The following is a 13,393-nucleotide window of genomic DNA, read 5'->3' on the forward strand; positions in this document are numbered from 1 at the left end:
GGGGGGGGGGGGGGGGGGGGGGGGAGAAAAAACTACTCGACAAGTGTGCAATCTTTACATCATTATGGACCTGGCATAACAAAGGGATGAGTGAAGGTTTTAGTATTGGAGTATTAATGTAAAAGACTATGACAGATTCATAACTTTTGTCAGTTTGTTCAATCTGGGGCACCACAGTAACTTTTCTTTCACTTTCAGAGAGAACTTGCCATTCCTTTGGAAATGTATATCAATTCCTTTTAACTAATAAAAATCTCCTAGTTAATGATAAAACAATGCTATGGTAAAGAAGGCATTAGTCTCTATAACCCTGCTGTGTAGTGGTGGTAATGCAAAAGGTTTGGGTAATGCAGTATTCCATTACAAGAAATTTAAACTATCTTCCAAAAATTCATCAGACTTTGATTAATCATGATGTAGCATCAAGATGGAGTAGAGAGTAAAATTGTACTGACATGGTTTGCACGTTTTGCAGCCCCTCAAAACTTTCGGGCAGCGTCCCATTTATATTGCAACTCCTCAATATCCTATAGACAACTAGAAATTAATTAATAGCTGGATTAAGTACACGGAAATCTCAAGTTTTCACAGAGAGATTAACTTACAGGGTTTTCAAATTTGTTAAAGTATTAATGGGTGGAAGGGGTGATGGATCTCCGTTCAAGTCACTGATTCTCCTGCATTTTGCAACTCAAATATGAATAAATAGAAACACACAGTACTTTAACTTACAAAACCATAAGGAATGTGAAGCAAACTAACACATCATTTAGTCGTGTCAAACGTCCAATTCCAGAAGGAATTGGCCCACTCAACCCGCTTGCCTGAATAGCTCTGTCACGATTAAATTAGTTGAGTGAGAGCTAATACACTAGCAACCAAGAATACTTGAGAGTAGCTGAATTAGAGGAAATTTCTCACAGTTTTATAAGTTTCGGCCAATTCTCAATATACTTAGGTATTGACCCTGTGAAGTGATTATCACTAACTCGACTGCATCATAACAAAGAGAAGGTTTGTTTAATTATTCATTCCTTCTCTCAAAATTGGATTAACGAAATGAAGGGTTGAAGAAGGTTTCATAAGCTTACAAGTCCGTCATAGTGGTTATACTTCCCAGGGTAGATGGGAGCTCCCCAGAAAAGTTGTTTGAGGTGAGAAGTCTGGATTACAACAAACAATGGTAAAGGAATGATCATCAGAAAGCTCTCCTTAATGCCTAAATCATTCTAACTAGAGACAGTTTAAAACAATTACTTGAAAGAAAATGAAAAAAAAACTCAAACATGAGGGTTGAAGGGTCTCACAATCTTGATAAATTGGTCAAATTTCCAAGTTCTGGAGGTAGACTTCCAGAAAAATTATTAACTTCAATGACCCTACGCGACCAAACCAGTAACATTAGTCTCAACCAACGCATCAAATACCCAAAATTGAGACATAAACAATAGGATGATCAGAACATACAACTCTAGAAGCGTGCTGATGTTTCCCAACTCTTTTGGGATTGGACCCGACAATCGATTTCCAAGAAGAGAGCTGCAAAATCACCCATACACATAAGCCATATAATCCACTTCCTGAATTCATTATAGAAATCTTTAAGGATTGACAATACATGTTGGCAAGCTTGGTGGAACCCCATTCTGGAGGAATCGGGCCGCTGAGATAGTTGCGGGAAAGATCGCTGAATTAACAGAGAGAATAAACGAGTGAATGATCATGAGGAATTTCATTAATAATCAAGCACACGAGAGTGAATGTGAGACAAATGAATTAAGCAATGAAAAAAAGTGCTCACAGTTCCTGCAAGAAAGGCAGCCTCGCTATTTCCGGCGGCAGAGTACCCGGAAGGCTCTGCGCCCTTAGACGACTGCAACGCCATGCCACCGAGGGCGCCAAAAAATAAATTAACGACAAAAAAGAAACTCGTTTATATAATATATTTTTTTATTATTATTTAAAAATTCCACGTGGCACCATCCGCTTAAATACTTCTCTAAGCAATTATGGTGTTTTAATTAACAATATATGATATATTTAAATAAATAAATAAATAATTTGTTTATCGTTTTATTACGAAATTATTATTAAAAAAAACATAAAAGATATATCAAATTGTTTTAAATATATATATATACATTTTTTTTTGTTAAAATACTATTTTGAGACCTGTTTAATTTTAATAAATGATAATTTTATCTTTAAATAATAATAATAATAATTTTTTAATTCATAAATTAACATAATATTATATAGAGAAATACTGAATAGAAAATTAGGTAATAATTTTTTCAAAAAATAAAATTTTTATTCGAGTTTACGGGTTCAATTATAAAAATTTAAAGTTAAATTAATATAATTATTATAATTTGAAATTAATGGATAAAATCCAAAATTTAATAAAAATATAAAAATGTCGAGGAACAAATAAACTGGTAAAGCTCAAGTCTCGAGATATTGTCAGCTTTAGCCCATTATCTATAGCGGTTAACTTCACGTTTTAAAATGCTTAAACTAGGAAGAGGTTTGCACGCTATTATAAAAAAATGTTTTGTTCTCCTCTTCAACGAACGTGGTTTCACGTTTGTTGTCCGGTAATACTTAGATTTAATAATTTTTTAATTAATTAATTTATTTATTTATTTTATAGAAATTGATTATGAAAAAAAAAAGTTTAAAGGAAATAATTGGGTGAGGAGGAACATACATGCCGGTGACGTGGCAGACGGTATGAGCGTGGAAGGTGCAATTGCAGGTGACGTTATTATAATAACCAGTTTCGAAGGAAGCCGATACCCAACCGCTACTCAAACCGCCGCATGGATCCGCCGAGAAATTCCAGTCCGTCTTCCCCAATGTCTTTCCGATTTTCCTCAGCGCCTCAACTGATACATATAATCAAAATCAAAATCAAAATCAAAATCCGATTCGAAATACAGTAGCGGCTTCGTCGTACCTTCGTCGTCCGGCAGCCGAGCGGCGGCGGAAGCGAGAGAGAAGAGAAAAAAGACGGCGAGGAATCGAACCACAAACATAGCAGAGAGTGGGCGGAGGGAAGGGGATGATGAAATTTGCGGCGGAGAGGGTGGGATTGGTGGATTTGGAGGAGGGAGGTGATTGTAGGGACGTTTTAAAAAGTGATTATATGGAAAAATTATAGTTTGTTTTAGTTGTGAAATTTGGGAAGCGACAGCCAAATCTAACGTATTTTCGTTCTTAATGTTGGTAATAGAATTTGCGTTGAAATTTAACCAAAAATCTCCTAAAATTAAAAGTATATAATGTATATTTTTTTTACTGTTTAAATATAAATGAGGACGGACCGATGAAATGAAATGAAAATTTTTACAAAGACGAGAAATGGCACGAGAATAGTGTTGATAGAGATAGAGAATGAGTTTTGTTTTCGATACTAATTATATTTGTAAATAATCTTTTTATTTAAGAAAAATCGATATTTATATTTACTATCATGAACTTCTGTAATTATTTTAAACCTTTAGATATTGTATTATACACGGTTAATCTTCCTAAAATGTAATTTGGAGGCATTTCCAAATTTACCCTTTGTATGGTGAGAAAATTAGAAATGAATAATATAGAAAATGAATACGTATTTTACTCAGAGTAAAACGTAATACTCCTTGATTCTTAGAGTTAACCCATATGAGTAGCGATCTTTGTTACTTCCGTCTGTGATTTCGTGTCATTTTTAATGGTTTCTTAGCTTAGTCAAGTAGAGATGGAGGTTTGATAAGCCGTAAACGAGTATTATATGAATGAATCAGTCAACTTCATGAAAATAATTGAACAAGTTCTTAAGTTCGGTAACTTGTAAGGTTAGAAATTTAAACTTCTAATCTCTTGGTTAATAGTATATCATTTTTTTTTTTTTCTCTCGACGAAGGCAAACTTTGAATTTGTGAAGGGATGAAAGACAAAACCGACCCCTTTAGAAACCGAGAGACCGAAATGGTTTAGCTTCGAACATTTAAACTTCAAACTCAAAATTCCTTTGAACACTATAAAACAATTAAGCTGTAAAATATACAATAATTGGGTAGAGATTGACCACTAGGGATGGTACTGCCACACAAAACATTTGCAGAGCAAGAAACAAAGAATAAACAAGCATATATTCAAAGTTTTGAAGGGTAACATAGTAAGATGCAAGCAGAGAATGATTTTGAGGACGAAGTAATATCAACCTTGGCTTCTATTCTCCAAGTATTTAGAATCCATGAGGATGGGGTAGAGATCACTGGCACTTGTTGAAGAACCAGTCCATGGTCCATCCATCGTCGAACTTTGCGTCTGGCTCTCGTCTGTCGTTTGCCCTTTCTGGCGATAAATTTGGCTCCACATTGCATTCACATCTTGTTTAGAGACACTAGGATTTGAAACCAACTCCTTCACGGCAACCTTCCCTTCCAGCATGCTCACCACAGAGGACATGGCAGGTCTGTCCCCAGCAATGACGTTTGTGCATTGGAGAGCAATATTGATCATCGCTATTGCCTCTCTCTTGTTGAAATCAGAACCTAACCGTGGATCCACAAGCTCTAATAAACTGTCTTTCTCTTTTAGAGTATTGGCCTGACAATACAGGTTATAATAGTTTCAGTTTGCTAGCACTAATGCCGGGATTCATTTACAAGTATAAGAATCATGATGGGGAGGAGAATGAAGCATTCTTTATAAGGGTATAAAAATCTCTCCTAGTAGACGCGTTTTAAAAACCTTGAAGGGAAAGCCTAAAGAGGACAATATTTGCTAGCGATGGGCTTGGGCTGTTACAGATGGTGTATTAGAGCCAGACACCGGGTGATGTGCCAACGAGAAGACTAAGCCCCAAATGGGGTAGACACGAGATGGTGTGCCAGCAAAGACATTGGGCCCCAAAAGGGGTGAATTGGGGGGCCCCACATCGATTGGAAAAGGGAATGAGTGTCAGCGAGGATGCTAGGCCCCGAAGGGGGGTGGATTGTGATATCTCACATTGGTTGGAGAGGAGAATGAAACATTCTTTATAAGGATGTGAAAACCTCTCCCTCTCTCCCTAGTAGATGCATTTTAAAAACAGTGAGGGGAAGCTCGAAAGGGAAAGTCGAAAGAGGACAATATCTACTAGCGGTGGATTTGGGTTGTTACAAAAGCAATCAACCTTCCGGTGTGATAAATACTACAGAACACAATAGATAAGCACGGGGAGTAAAAGATGGAGTTAACTCACATGGTCAAGAAGGTAAAAGCAATCATCCTTGGTTCGGAAACTTGTGTTACTTCGACCACTGACTATCTCCAACGCCACAATGCCAAAGCTGTAAACATCTGCCTTGTCGGTTAAGTAGCCTCGCATGGCGTATTCTGGTGCCATATACCCGCTGCAAAGTAACAGTGTGATGGGGTGAATATTTGGATGGTACATTTTTCAAATAAACTAAATTTAAAGAAAACAAACTAACATTCCCCTCACGCAATCATTCAGACAAGAAACCTTTTCCCTTTATCATTTCTCTATATTGTGTAAAAGCATGGAAAGAAAATGGAAGAAATTTTCTCCCAGGGCAACTCACAAGGTTCCCGCAACCCGGGTGCTGATGTGTGTATTTTCTTCTTCATCCAGCTTGGCCAAACCGAAGTCGGAAATCTTGGGGTTGAGGTTTTTATCGAGCAGAACGTTGGTAGCTTTGATATCTCGGTGAACAATCTTAAGTCTCGACTCCTCGTGAAGGTATGCTAAACCTCTGGCTATACCAACACAAATCTTCTGCCTAGTTGGCCAATCCAGTTTCAGCTGACATTCTTGGGGTCCTACGAAATACCGAATGTCATGACCGATATACGAAAAAAATATTCTGAAGAATAATAGTCGATAGTAGTACGGAAATATTTTTACCGAATAAGGCACGAGCAAGGCTATTGTTTTCCAGATACTCATATATAAGCAAAAGTTGATTTCCTTCAATACAACATCCATAAAGCTTCACTAGATGAGGGTGCTGCAATGCAGATATCATCCCTATCTCATTAACAAATTCACGATTTCCTTGCTTTGATTTTGCAGAGAGTTGCTTCACTGCAATTACGGTGCCATCGGCAAGAACGCCCTGCATTTTCAAGCATAAAACTTCACACCAAAAAATAAAATCCTTGAAAGAAAAGAAGAAATAACGAAATCGACACGCCAGTGGGACCTTGTAAACAGGACCAAAACCTCCTTCTCCAATCTTATTGGCAGCATCAAAATTGTTAGTGGCAGCTCTGATTTGTCTTAATGAAAACGAACCTGTTCCGAGATCTAGACCCTTCAACTCTGCAGAATAGGCACATTTAAATTAGTTCCCCATAATTCCTCGCATTATCTCGTATGCACGGAATCTCTGAAAGTTACAGGCTTTTTAATGGTCAACTTTGTACAATTCAACACAAGTTAAACTGATCAATATATGTAATCTCACTAATATCCACGACTTTGCAACTATCGCTAACGTTAGAACTGAAAGACGGGTTGAAAAAGTCGATTAATAACAATAAGGATCTCATGACACATGCTTTGAAATTACCTTGTTCAAGTGTGCCCGTCTTTCTTTGACATCCTATCCACCACAACACTCCAAGAACCAAGATGATAACAGAGACCCCAGCAGCCACAATTCCACCCACTGTACCAGCAGATATGGCATGTCCATCCTCTGATGGTGGATCAAAGTCTGCTTGGAGTAATGAGAAATAATTCCATCAAACCAATGGTTTGATAAGGTAGCAGGATAGATGAAATGGCTCTGATGATCTTGAAGTGAAAAAATGGGTCTACCTACCAGGATCAACAGCAATGGCGGAAATTAAAGGACCGTAAACTCCTCGCACAGGAATAGCATTTGACCCCTTCCCAGCCCAAAATAGGCGGATCTCTACAGTACCATTAGTCACAGAAACTGTGAATTTCTTTACAAAAGGTTTGCCAATACCACCTGCTGCATCTGCAATGTTAAAATCCTTCAACTCCAGCTTTCCCTGCAATATTGGTATACATCAAGGAATTTCAAGGTAACGAAGTAATCGGTAAGTTTGATACCAGCAGAAACTAACAATATAGAAAAATCTACACAAAGATATCTCGAAGTGGGGCAAAGAATAAGATAATTTCTTCATAAGTAGAAGCGCAGTATCTATTACCTGAACGTAGACATCAAATAAGCGTCTGCCAAGGCTTCTGTATGATTTGTCATCAGTAAACATTATCTCAGCAAAATGGAGGCTTACTGTGTAGTTTCCATTACCCATGCAATATGCATAATAAGTAAGAGAGATCGGAGAAATGCGTGCCCTCATGTACAATTCAGGATTTGATATTGAGAGAGCAGATGAGTTTAATGCGATAAAATCATCTGTTGTGCGATCATCGTCCATAAAATTACCAGTGTTGCTAAATCCCCAATTTTCTCCACCTTGAGAAAACAATGACGACTTTCCAGTGTTTGTGTCCGCATCAAATTTGGGTGTTCCGTTAATTGTTTCTTCCTTCCCACCGCAGTTGATATGGAGAGTGTATGAAGCTGCAAGGAACAACACCATATTGGTTTTGATTGGAAGATAAATTAAATGAACAGAACTGATTAATGTATTCATGCAGAATGTCTATTAAACATATCAATGCCAAATCTAAATAGCAACATCAGATCCTAATAGCTATGAAGTCTTATTAGCCTATTATGATCTAGTTTTATCAATATATGGGAGTTCACTGACAGATGTAGATTGCACTCATTACTCCTTGCATTCACACATTACATATAGAAGAGGAAATCCATCTAATATAATTTCTAGTTTTTACCTTATCCCTCCAACAAAAAATGAGACTACGAAAACAAGATTTCAACTCACTTTTTCCACAAGCGCTCGGTAAACAGGAAACTGCTCCATTCCTAAAACAAGAAGATCAATGGTCATTAGAACATTAGGCAATTCAAACAACAAGCCAACTCAAAGATTAGAGAAAAACTTACAAATTATTGTCCTGTGAAGAACTCGCAAACAGGTTTCTGCACGGGAAAAGAAGAGATTGGATAGGGTTGTTTCATTTGTTATTCAAAAAAGGTCGTATAAGATTAAAAGCATACTTACAAATTTCGTGATTGACAACCAGTGTTCTGATCATTTATCCGAGTAAATTTGTTATAAGAGAGATCGCTGTAAATAAATAAATAAAAATTAAAAAACAAAAAACACCAACAACAATAAGATAGCAAGAGCAAAAACTTTCCCTTCCCCAACATCCCAAGGAAAAATAAAAAACAACCATAGGAATGTTAATCAGAGCCAAAAACTAAATTTAACCTCTTCAACTGTTATCTCTTTTCTCAAGAAAATCTTCAGGTATCAATTATTTAAAAAATAAACTAAAAAACACAACAAAAACATAAATCAGGTACAAACAAATTTTCCTTCTTATATCACTGGAAAAGGAAATGGTTGTGTAAAGTAAGGTGCTTTTCCTTTCCAAAGATTGGAGTAATATGATACTATTTGTTCTCTCTCTCTCTCTAAATATTTTTCCTTTATTTTGAAATCTCAGCTCATCTCTTTTCAATTTTAGCACCTCAATACCAATTCATGTAATCAGAAAGCAATTCGAAAAGAAATTTACATGCTTTCTCCTTGTTGTAGCATCCAAGAGGGCACTGATCCATTTAGCAAGTTTCCAGATAGATATCTAAACAAGAAAATATCAGATTAGTAGTGCAACTTTTGACAATAAGGAATAAGGATGTTGTCATTTTTGAACAAGAAATAAGGCAAGAAGGGTATTATCATGAATATGCTACCTGACGATCCAGGCTATGATCATATTCAAACAATTTACTCAATATCAAAATCTATGAACACATATTGAGATCATAGTAACTGGAAATTAAAGTTCGAATGTGATCATAGCCTGGATTGCCTTTTTTGAACAAGAAACAAGATATTGGTCCAGTAAGCAAGAGAAATTACTCACATGCTATCCACTTTTTTCAACGCTTCAAAGCTGGCAGGTATTGGTCCAGTAATTTTGTTGAAGCTAAAGTCTCTGCAGAAGAAATTAAGCAAAATAATAGCAAACAAGTTTTGTCAAAAAACAGTAAAGAATAACTAAATTAATAATGTTGTAAAGAATCGACATTTCATGCAAAGTCATAGTACAAAAGCAGCATGTAATAATTCATTACAAGAAATTAACTATCTTATGAAAATTCATGACGCTGCGATTATCATGATATACATCTAGACAAAGTCGAGAGTAAAATTGTACTGACAGAGTTTTCAATGCTGTAAGTCCACCAAGATTGTCGGGCAGCACCCCAGTTATATTGCAACTCCTCAATATCCTATAGACAACCAAAAACTAAATTAATTTTGGGATTAAGTATACGACGGATGTCTTCAAGTTTTCACAGAGGGATTAACTTACAGGGTTTTCAATTTTGTCAAAGTATCAAGGGGTGGAAAGAGCGATGAACCGCCATTCAAGTCGCTGATTCTCCTGCATTTTGCAACTCAAATATGAATTAATAGGAACACACACAGTCCTTTGACTTACAAGACCACAAGGAATGTGAAGCAGACTAACACATCAGTTAAATTTGTCAAAAGTCCAATTTCAGAAGGAATTGGCCCACTCAACCCGCTTGCCTGAATAGCTCTGTCACAATAAAATTAAGAGTTAGCAGACTAGAAACCAAGTAAAATATAGAATAGCAAGATTACAGAAAATTTCTTACACTTTTCCAAGATTCTTCCAATTCTGAATAAACTTAGGAATTGGCCCTGTGAAGTGATTATCACTAATTCGACTGCAGCGTAACAATGAGAAAGTTCATTTCATTGAATCATTTATTTGTTCATTTGATCAAGATTAAACTAACGAAATGAAGGGTTGAAGAAGAACTCAAAATCTTACAAGTCCGTCAATGTGGTTATCCTTGCTAGGGAAGGTGGGAGCTCCCCAGAAAAGTTGTTTGAGGTAAGAAGTCTGGATTACAACAAACAATTGAAGAAAAAGAAAGATCATAAGAAATCTCTCCTGAATGTCAAAATCATTATAACAAAACCCAAATACGAGGGGTCTTACAATCTTGATAAGCTGGTCAAATTCCCAATTTCTGGAGGTATACTTCCAGAGAAATGATTCATTTCCAGAACCCTAAGCGATCAAACCGATGAAATTAATCTTCTACCAACTCATTCAAAACCCAAAACGGGAAACAAACAATTGGGTAACAAGAACTTACAACTCCGCAAGAGTACTGATGTTTCCAATCTCTTTTGGGATAGGACCCGTCAATCGATTTCCAAGAAGGGAACTGCAAAATTACCCATAAACATAAGCAATATGAATCAAATTATAGAAATATAGGGATAGAAAATACATTTTGAGAAGCTTGGATGAACCCCATTCTGGAGGAATTCGGCCGCTGAGATAATTGCGGGTGAGATCACTGAATCATCAGAGAAGAAACGTTGATAATCAAGCAAACGAAAACATTTCTGGACGTGAAGTAAATGAACAATACTTACAGTTCCTGCAGGAAAGGCAACCTCACTATTTGCGGCGGCAGAGTACCTGGAAGACTCTGCGCCTTCAGAGCACTGCAATTGCCACGTCATCCCACCATGTCATTAATTCGTGATTAGAAAATATTAATTAAAATTATTTTTTTCTAAACTTGATAAAACAGTAAGCCATCACGTGGATTAGAGTCGGACCAAAGACGGAGCCGCAGCCGATGACCAGGAATCCTACGTGGCGTAGTTGACTAGTCAACTATATTTGACTTTTTCTAAAAAATCTATTATTTCGTGGATGTATATTATTTATTTGTCCAGTCGACAAGTGGGACCTGGGCGCACATACGGAATTAGTTGGCTAACATACGCGCCAGCCGTTCTTTTTTTTCTTTTTAATTTTCTGATAAAAATAAATAAATTTATCTTATTCATCCTCATTAATCAATATTATTTTCAAATTTAATAATTCCATTTGGATGTCAGAAATAAAAAACAAAATTGACGAAAATGAATGTTGGTCAATTTTTTTAATCATAAATCATTAATTTTTTGGTTTTTTCTTTTTTCAATCTTTTGATTAAATAATAGATATATTTTCAAAAACTGTTTTTTAATTCAAAATTATGTTTTTTATATCTGAATTTTAGAATATATAATTATATTAAAAATAGATAATAAATTGAATAAATATAGCAAACTCAATTTATTTTTTCAAATTAAAATATATTATAATTAATAATTATATAAAATATATGAGGTTCCTAAATTAATTAACAATAGTTTATATTAAACATAATATTTAATAATAAAAAATATTTAAATTGATTGACCTTATATCTGCCTTTGGTTGGTGTTGAAAAGTATAAACTATATATATATATAGTAAAAGATTTCTTAATTATATTTCAATTTTAAAAATATATGAAATAAATATTTATTGACTATAAAATTTAAAGTTAAATTTAATTTCATGCATTTTATAAATCATGGAAAAATCGGAAAAAAAATTTTAAAATATCTAAAATTTTATAATCATAATTACATAGAAAAAGCGAAAAAAACAAAAAAAAAATTCTAAAAACAAAGAATTAAAATTAAAAAAAAAATAAAAAATAAAAAGTTAAATTAGAAGATGAGGAAGAACTTACATGTTAGTGACGTGACAAACAGTATTATTTTGGAACGAGCAATTGCAGGTAACATTGTTAACAAAACTTGGATCGAACTGCGTCGAATTCGTTATCCAACCGGAGCCGACGCCGCCGCATAGATCGGCGGCGAAATTCCAGTCGGTCTTTCCCAATGTCCTTCCGATCTCCTTCAACGCTTCGACTGAAGAAATCAAACCAAAAATCGGAATCAAAACAGAATCCGATAACATTTGCGGAATCCAGATCTAAGTCGGTAACGGCGTGCGTACCTTCGTCGTCCGGCAGGCGAGCGGCTCCGGCAGTGAGGGTTAGGAAGCAGAGGGAGGAGAGAAAAACGACGGCGAGTAATCGAGGCAAGAACATGGCTCGGAGCGGCGGTGGATTTCGATGAGGAAGGCCTGAATGAAATGAAAATCACCTAATTCATTTACTCATCACTGAATTTCAATTAATTACTAAAGAGAGAGAGTATGAATGATGAACAGAGTCAACCTCTAGTCTTTAACACTCCCTTTTATAGACCTTCACAAGTGATTCTTCAAAAACATTTTACCCTGCAGTAAATAACATGTAATATGGTAAAAAATAAGTAAGGAACTCTGTCTAGTGGACAATATCATACCATTATAAATATATTTGCGTGAATCTTAAGTCTAAGCTGGATTAATAGCTATATTGGTATAAGTCTCGAAAGTGTAGCCATAGTGAAGAATCTATGAAGTTACGACCTTAACGAAGTGTCTTTGTGAGCCGTAATCTTGTGTTGTCGATTTGAATTCCTTTCGGGCTATATATATATATATTAAGAGAACCCTTTGATTTGCATCGGACAATAACCTACATTTAGGTTTGGATTCGTACCCCGGCCTATGTTGGATGAAAGTCCCACATCGGCCAATTTAGAGAATGATCATGAGTTTATAATCAAATAATGCTATCTCCATTTGTGTGAGACCTTTTGGGAAGCCTAAAGCAAAATTACGAGAGTTTATGCTCAAAATAGACAATATCATACTATTATGGAAAGTTGCGTCCAATTAACATGGTATCAGAGCATAGTCATCTAACTGTTCTATTATTTATATTTAATTTTTAGAATTCATAATAAAAAGACATTAATAATAATGGATAAGAAGGGTCAAAAGAATGCAAGACACAAAACGACGCGTTCCAATCAAGTTGATGGAAAAATTTGAAAATAATAGAACAATTGGGAATGGATTGAAACGTCGTCGTATTGCATGTGTGAACGCAAATATTGATATAAAATAATTCATATATTCCAAGGCTATTTTTGTCATTTCATTTTGTTCTTCCAACCCAACTTGCCAATTGATGAGAATTCAGAGACAAGAACCTCGTAAATTTGGAAAACCGTGTTTGGTTCATAGTTTTATTAATTTTCTATTGTAAGAAATATTTTCAAAAATTAGGTCTACCACATTCTTGTGTCTCTTCATTTATATTATATCATTAATATTGTCGAGAATTAAAAAAAATTGTTCTTAAATCAGCTAAAAAGGTATAATTTTGGGTTTGATTAATATGAACGTTAGAAGTTGTTGTCCGTATCTGCTTTTAGAACGAGTTAGTCTCCTTATTTTGTCTAAGGATTTTTTTTCTTTTTCGGGTCAGATTCTCAATGTCTAATGAGAATTAAGTTTTTTTTTTTTTTTTTTTTTACGAAG

General features: G+C 35.3%; 2 protein-coding genes across 2 annotated transcripts in view; both read right to left on the bottom strand.

The window, feature by feature from the left end:
- LOC111442710 (probable leucine-rich repeat receptor-like serine/threonine-protein kinase At3g14840) overlaps positions 1-3,130 on the bottom strand; it is a 9,664-nt gene extending 6,534 nt beyond the window's left edge. Inside the window, exons 1-11 of the mRNA XM_023080200.1 lie at positions 2,960-3,130; positions 2,711-2,888; positions 1,802-1,873; positions 1,619-1,687; positions 1,468-1,539; positions 1,308-1,379; positions 1,092-1,163; positions 922-993; positions 763-834; positions 606-677; positions 456-527 (exon numbers count right to left, since the gene is read on the bottom strand). Coding sequence (XP_022935968.1) covers positions 456-527; positions 606-677; positions 763-834; positions 922-993; positions 1,092-1,163; positions 1,308-1,379; positions 1,468-1,539; positions 1,619-1,687; positions 1,802-1,873; positions 2,711-2,888; positions 2,960-3,038 — 902 coding nt within the window. The 5' untranslated portion in view covers positions 3,039-3,130. The remainder of the gene's footprint in view (positions 1-455; positions 528-605; positions 678-762; positions 835-921; positions 994-1,091; positions 1,164-1,307; positions 1,380-1,467; positions 1,540-1,618; positions 1,688-1,801; positions 1,874-2,710; positions 2,889-2,959) is intronic.
- An 855-nt stretch (positions 3,131-3,985) lies between these two features.
- On the bottom strand, positions 3,986-12,179 carry LOC111442708 (probable leucine-rich repeat receptor-like serine/threonine-protein kinase At3g14840). Its single transcript, XM_023080191.1, has 24 exons — positions 11,975-12,179; positions 11,703-11,886; positions 10,564-10,635; positions 10,416-10,484; positions 10,278-10,349; positions 10,118-10,189; positions 9,947-10,018; positions 9,768-9,839; positions 9,617-9,688; positions 9,458-9,529; positions 9,303-9,374; positions 9,005-9,076; positions 8,654-8,719; positions 8,131-8,196; positions 8,013-8,048; positions 7,891-7,931; positions 7,183-7,562; positions 6,825-7,020; positions 6,570-6,716; positions 6,201-6,319; positions 5,903-6,113; positions 5,580-5,817; positions 5,237-5,387; positions 3,986-4,599 (listed from the first exon to the last, which is right to left on the bottom strand). The coding sequence occupies exons 1-24, from the start codon at positions 12,066-12,068 to the stop codon at positions 4,207-4,209; spliced, it is 3,039 nt and encodes a 1,012-aa protein (XP_022935959.1). The 5' UTR covers positions 12,069-12,179; the 3' UTR covers positions 3,986-4,206.
- Positions 12,180-13,393: the final 1,214 nt, after the last annotated feature.

The sequence above is a fragment of the Cucurbita moschata genome, unplaced genomic scaffold, assembly GCF_002738365.1.
Source record: "Cucurbita moschata cultivar Rifu unplaced genomic scaffold, Cmos_1.0 Cmo_Scf00005, whole genome shotgun sequence".
Lineage (NCBI taxonomy): Eukaryota > Viridiplantae > Streptophyta > Magnoliopsida > Cucurbitales > Cucurbitaceae > Cucurbita > Cucurbita moschata.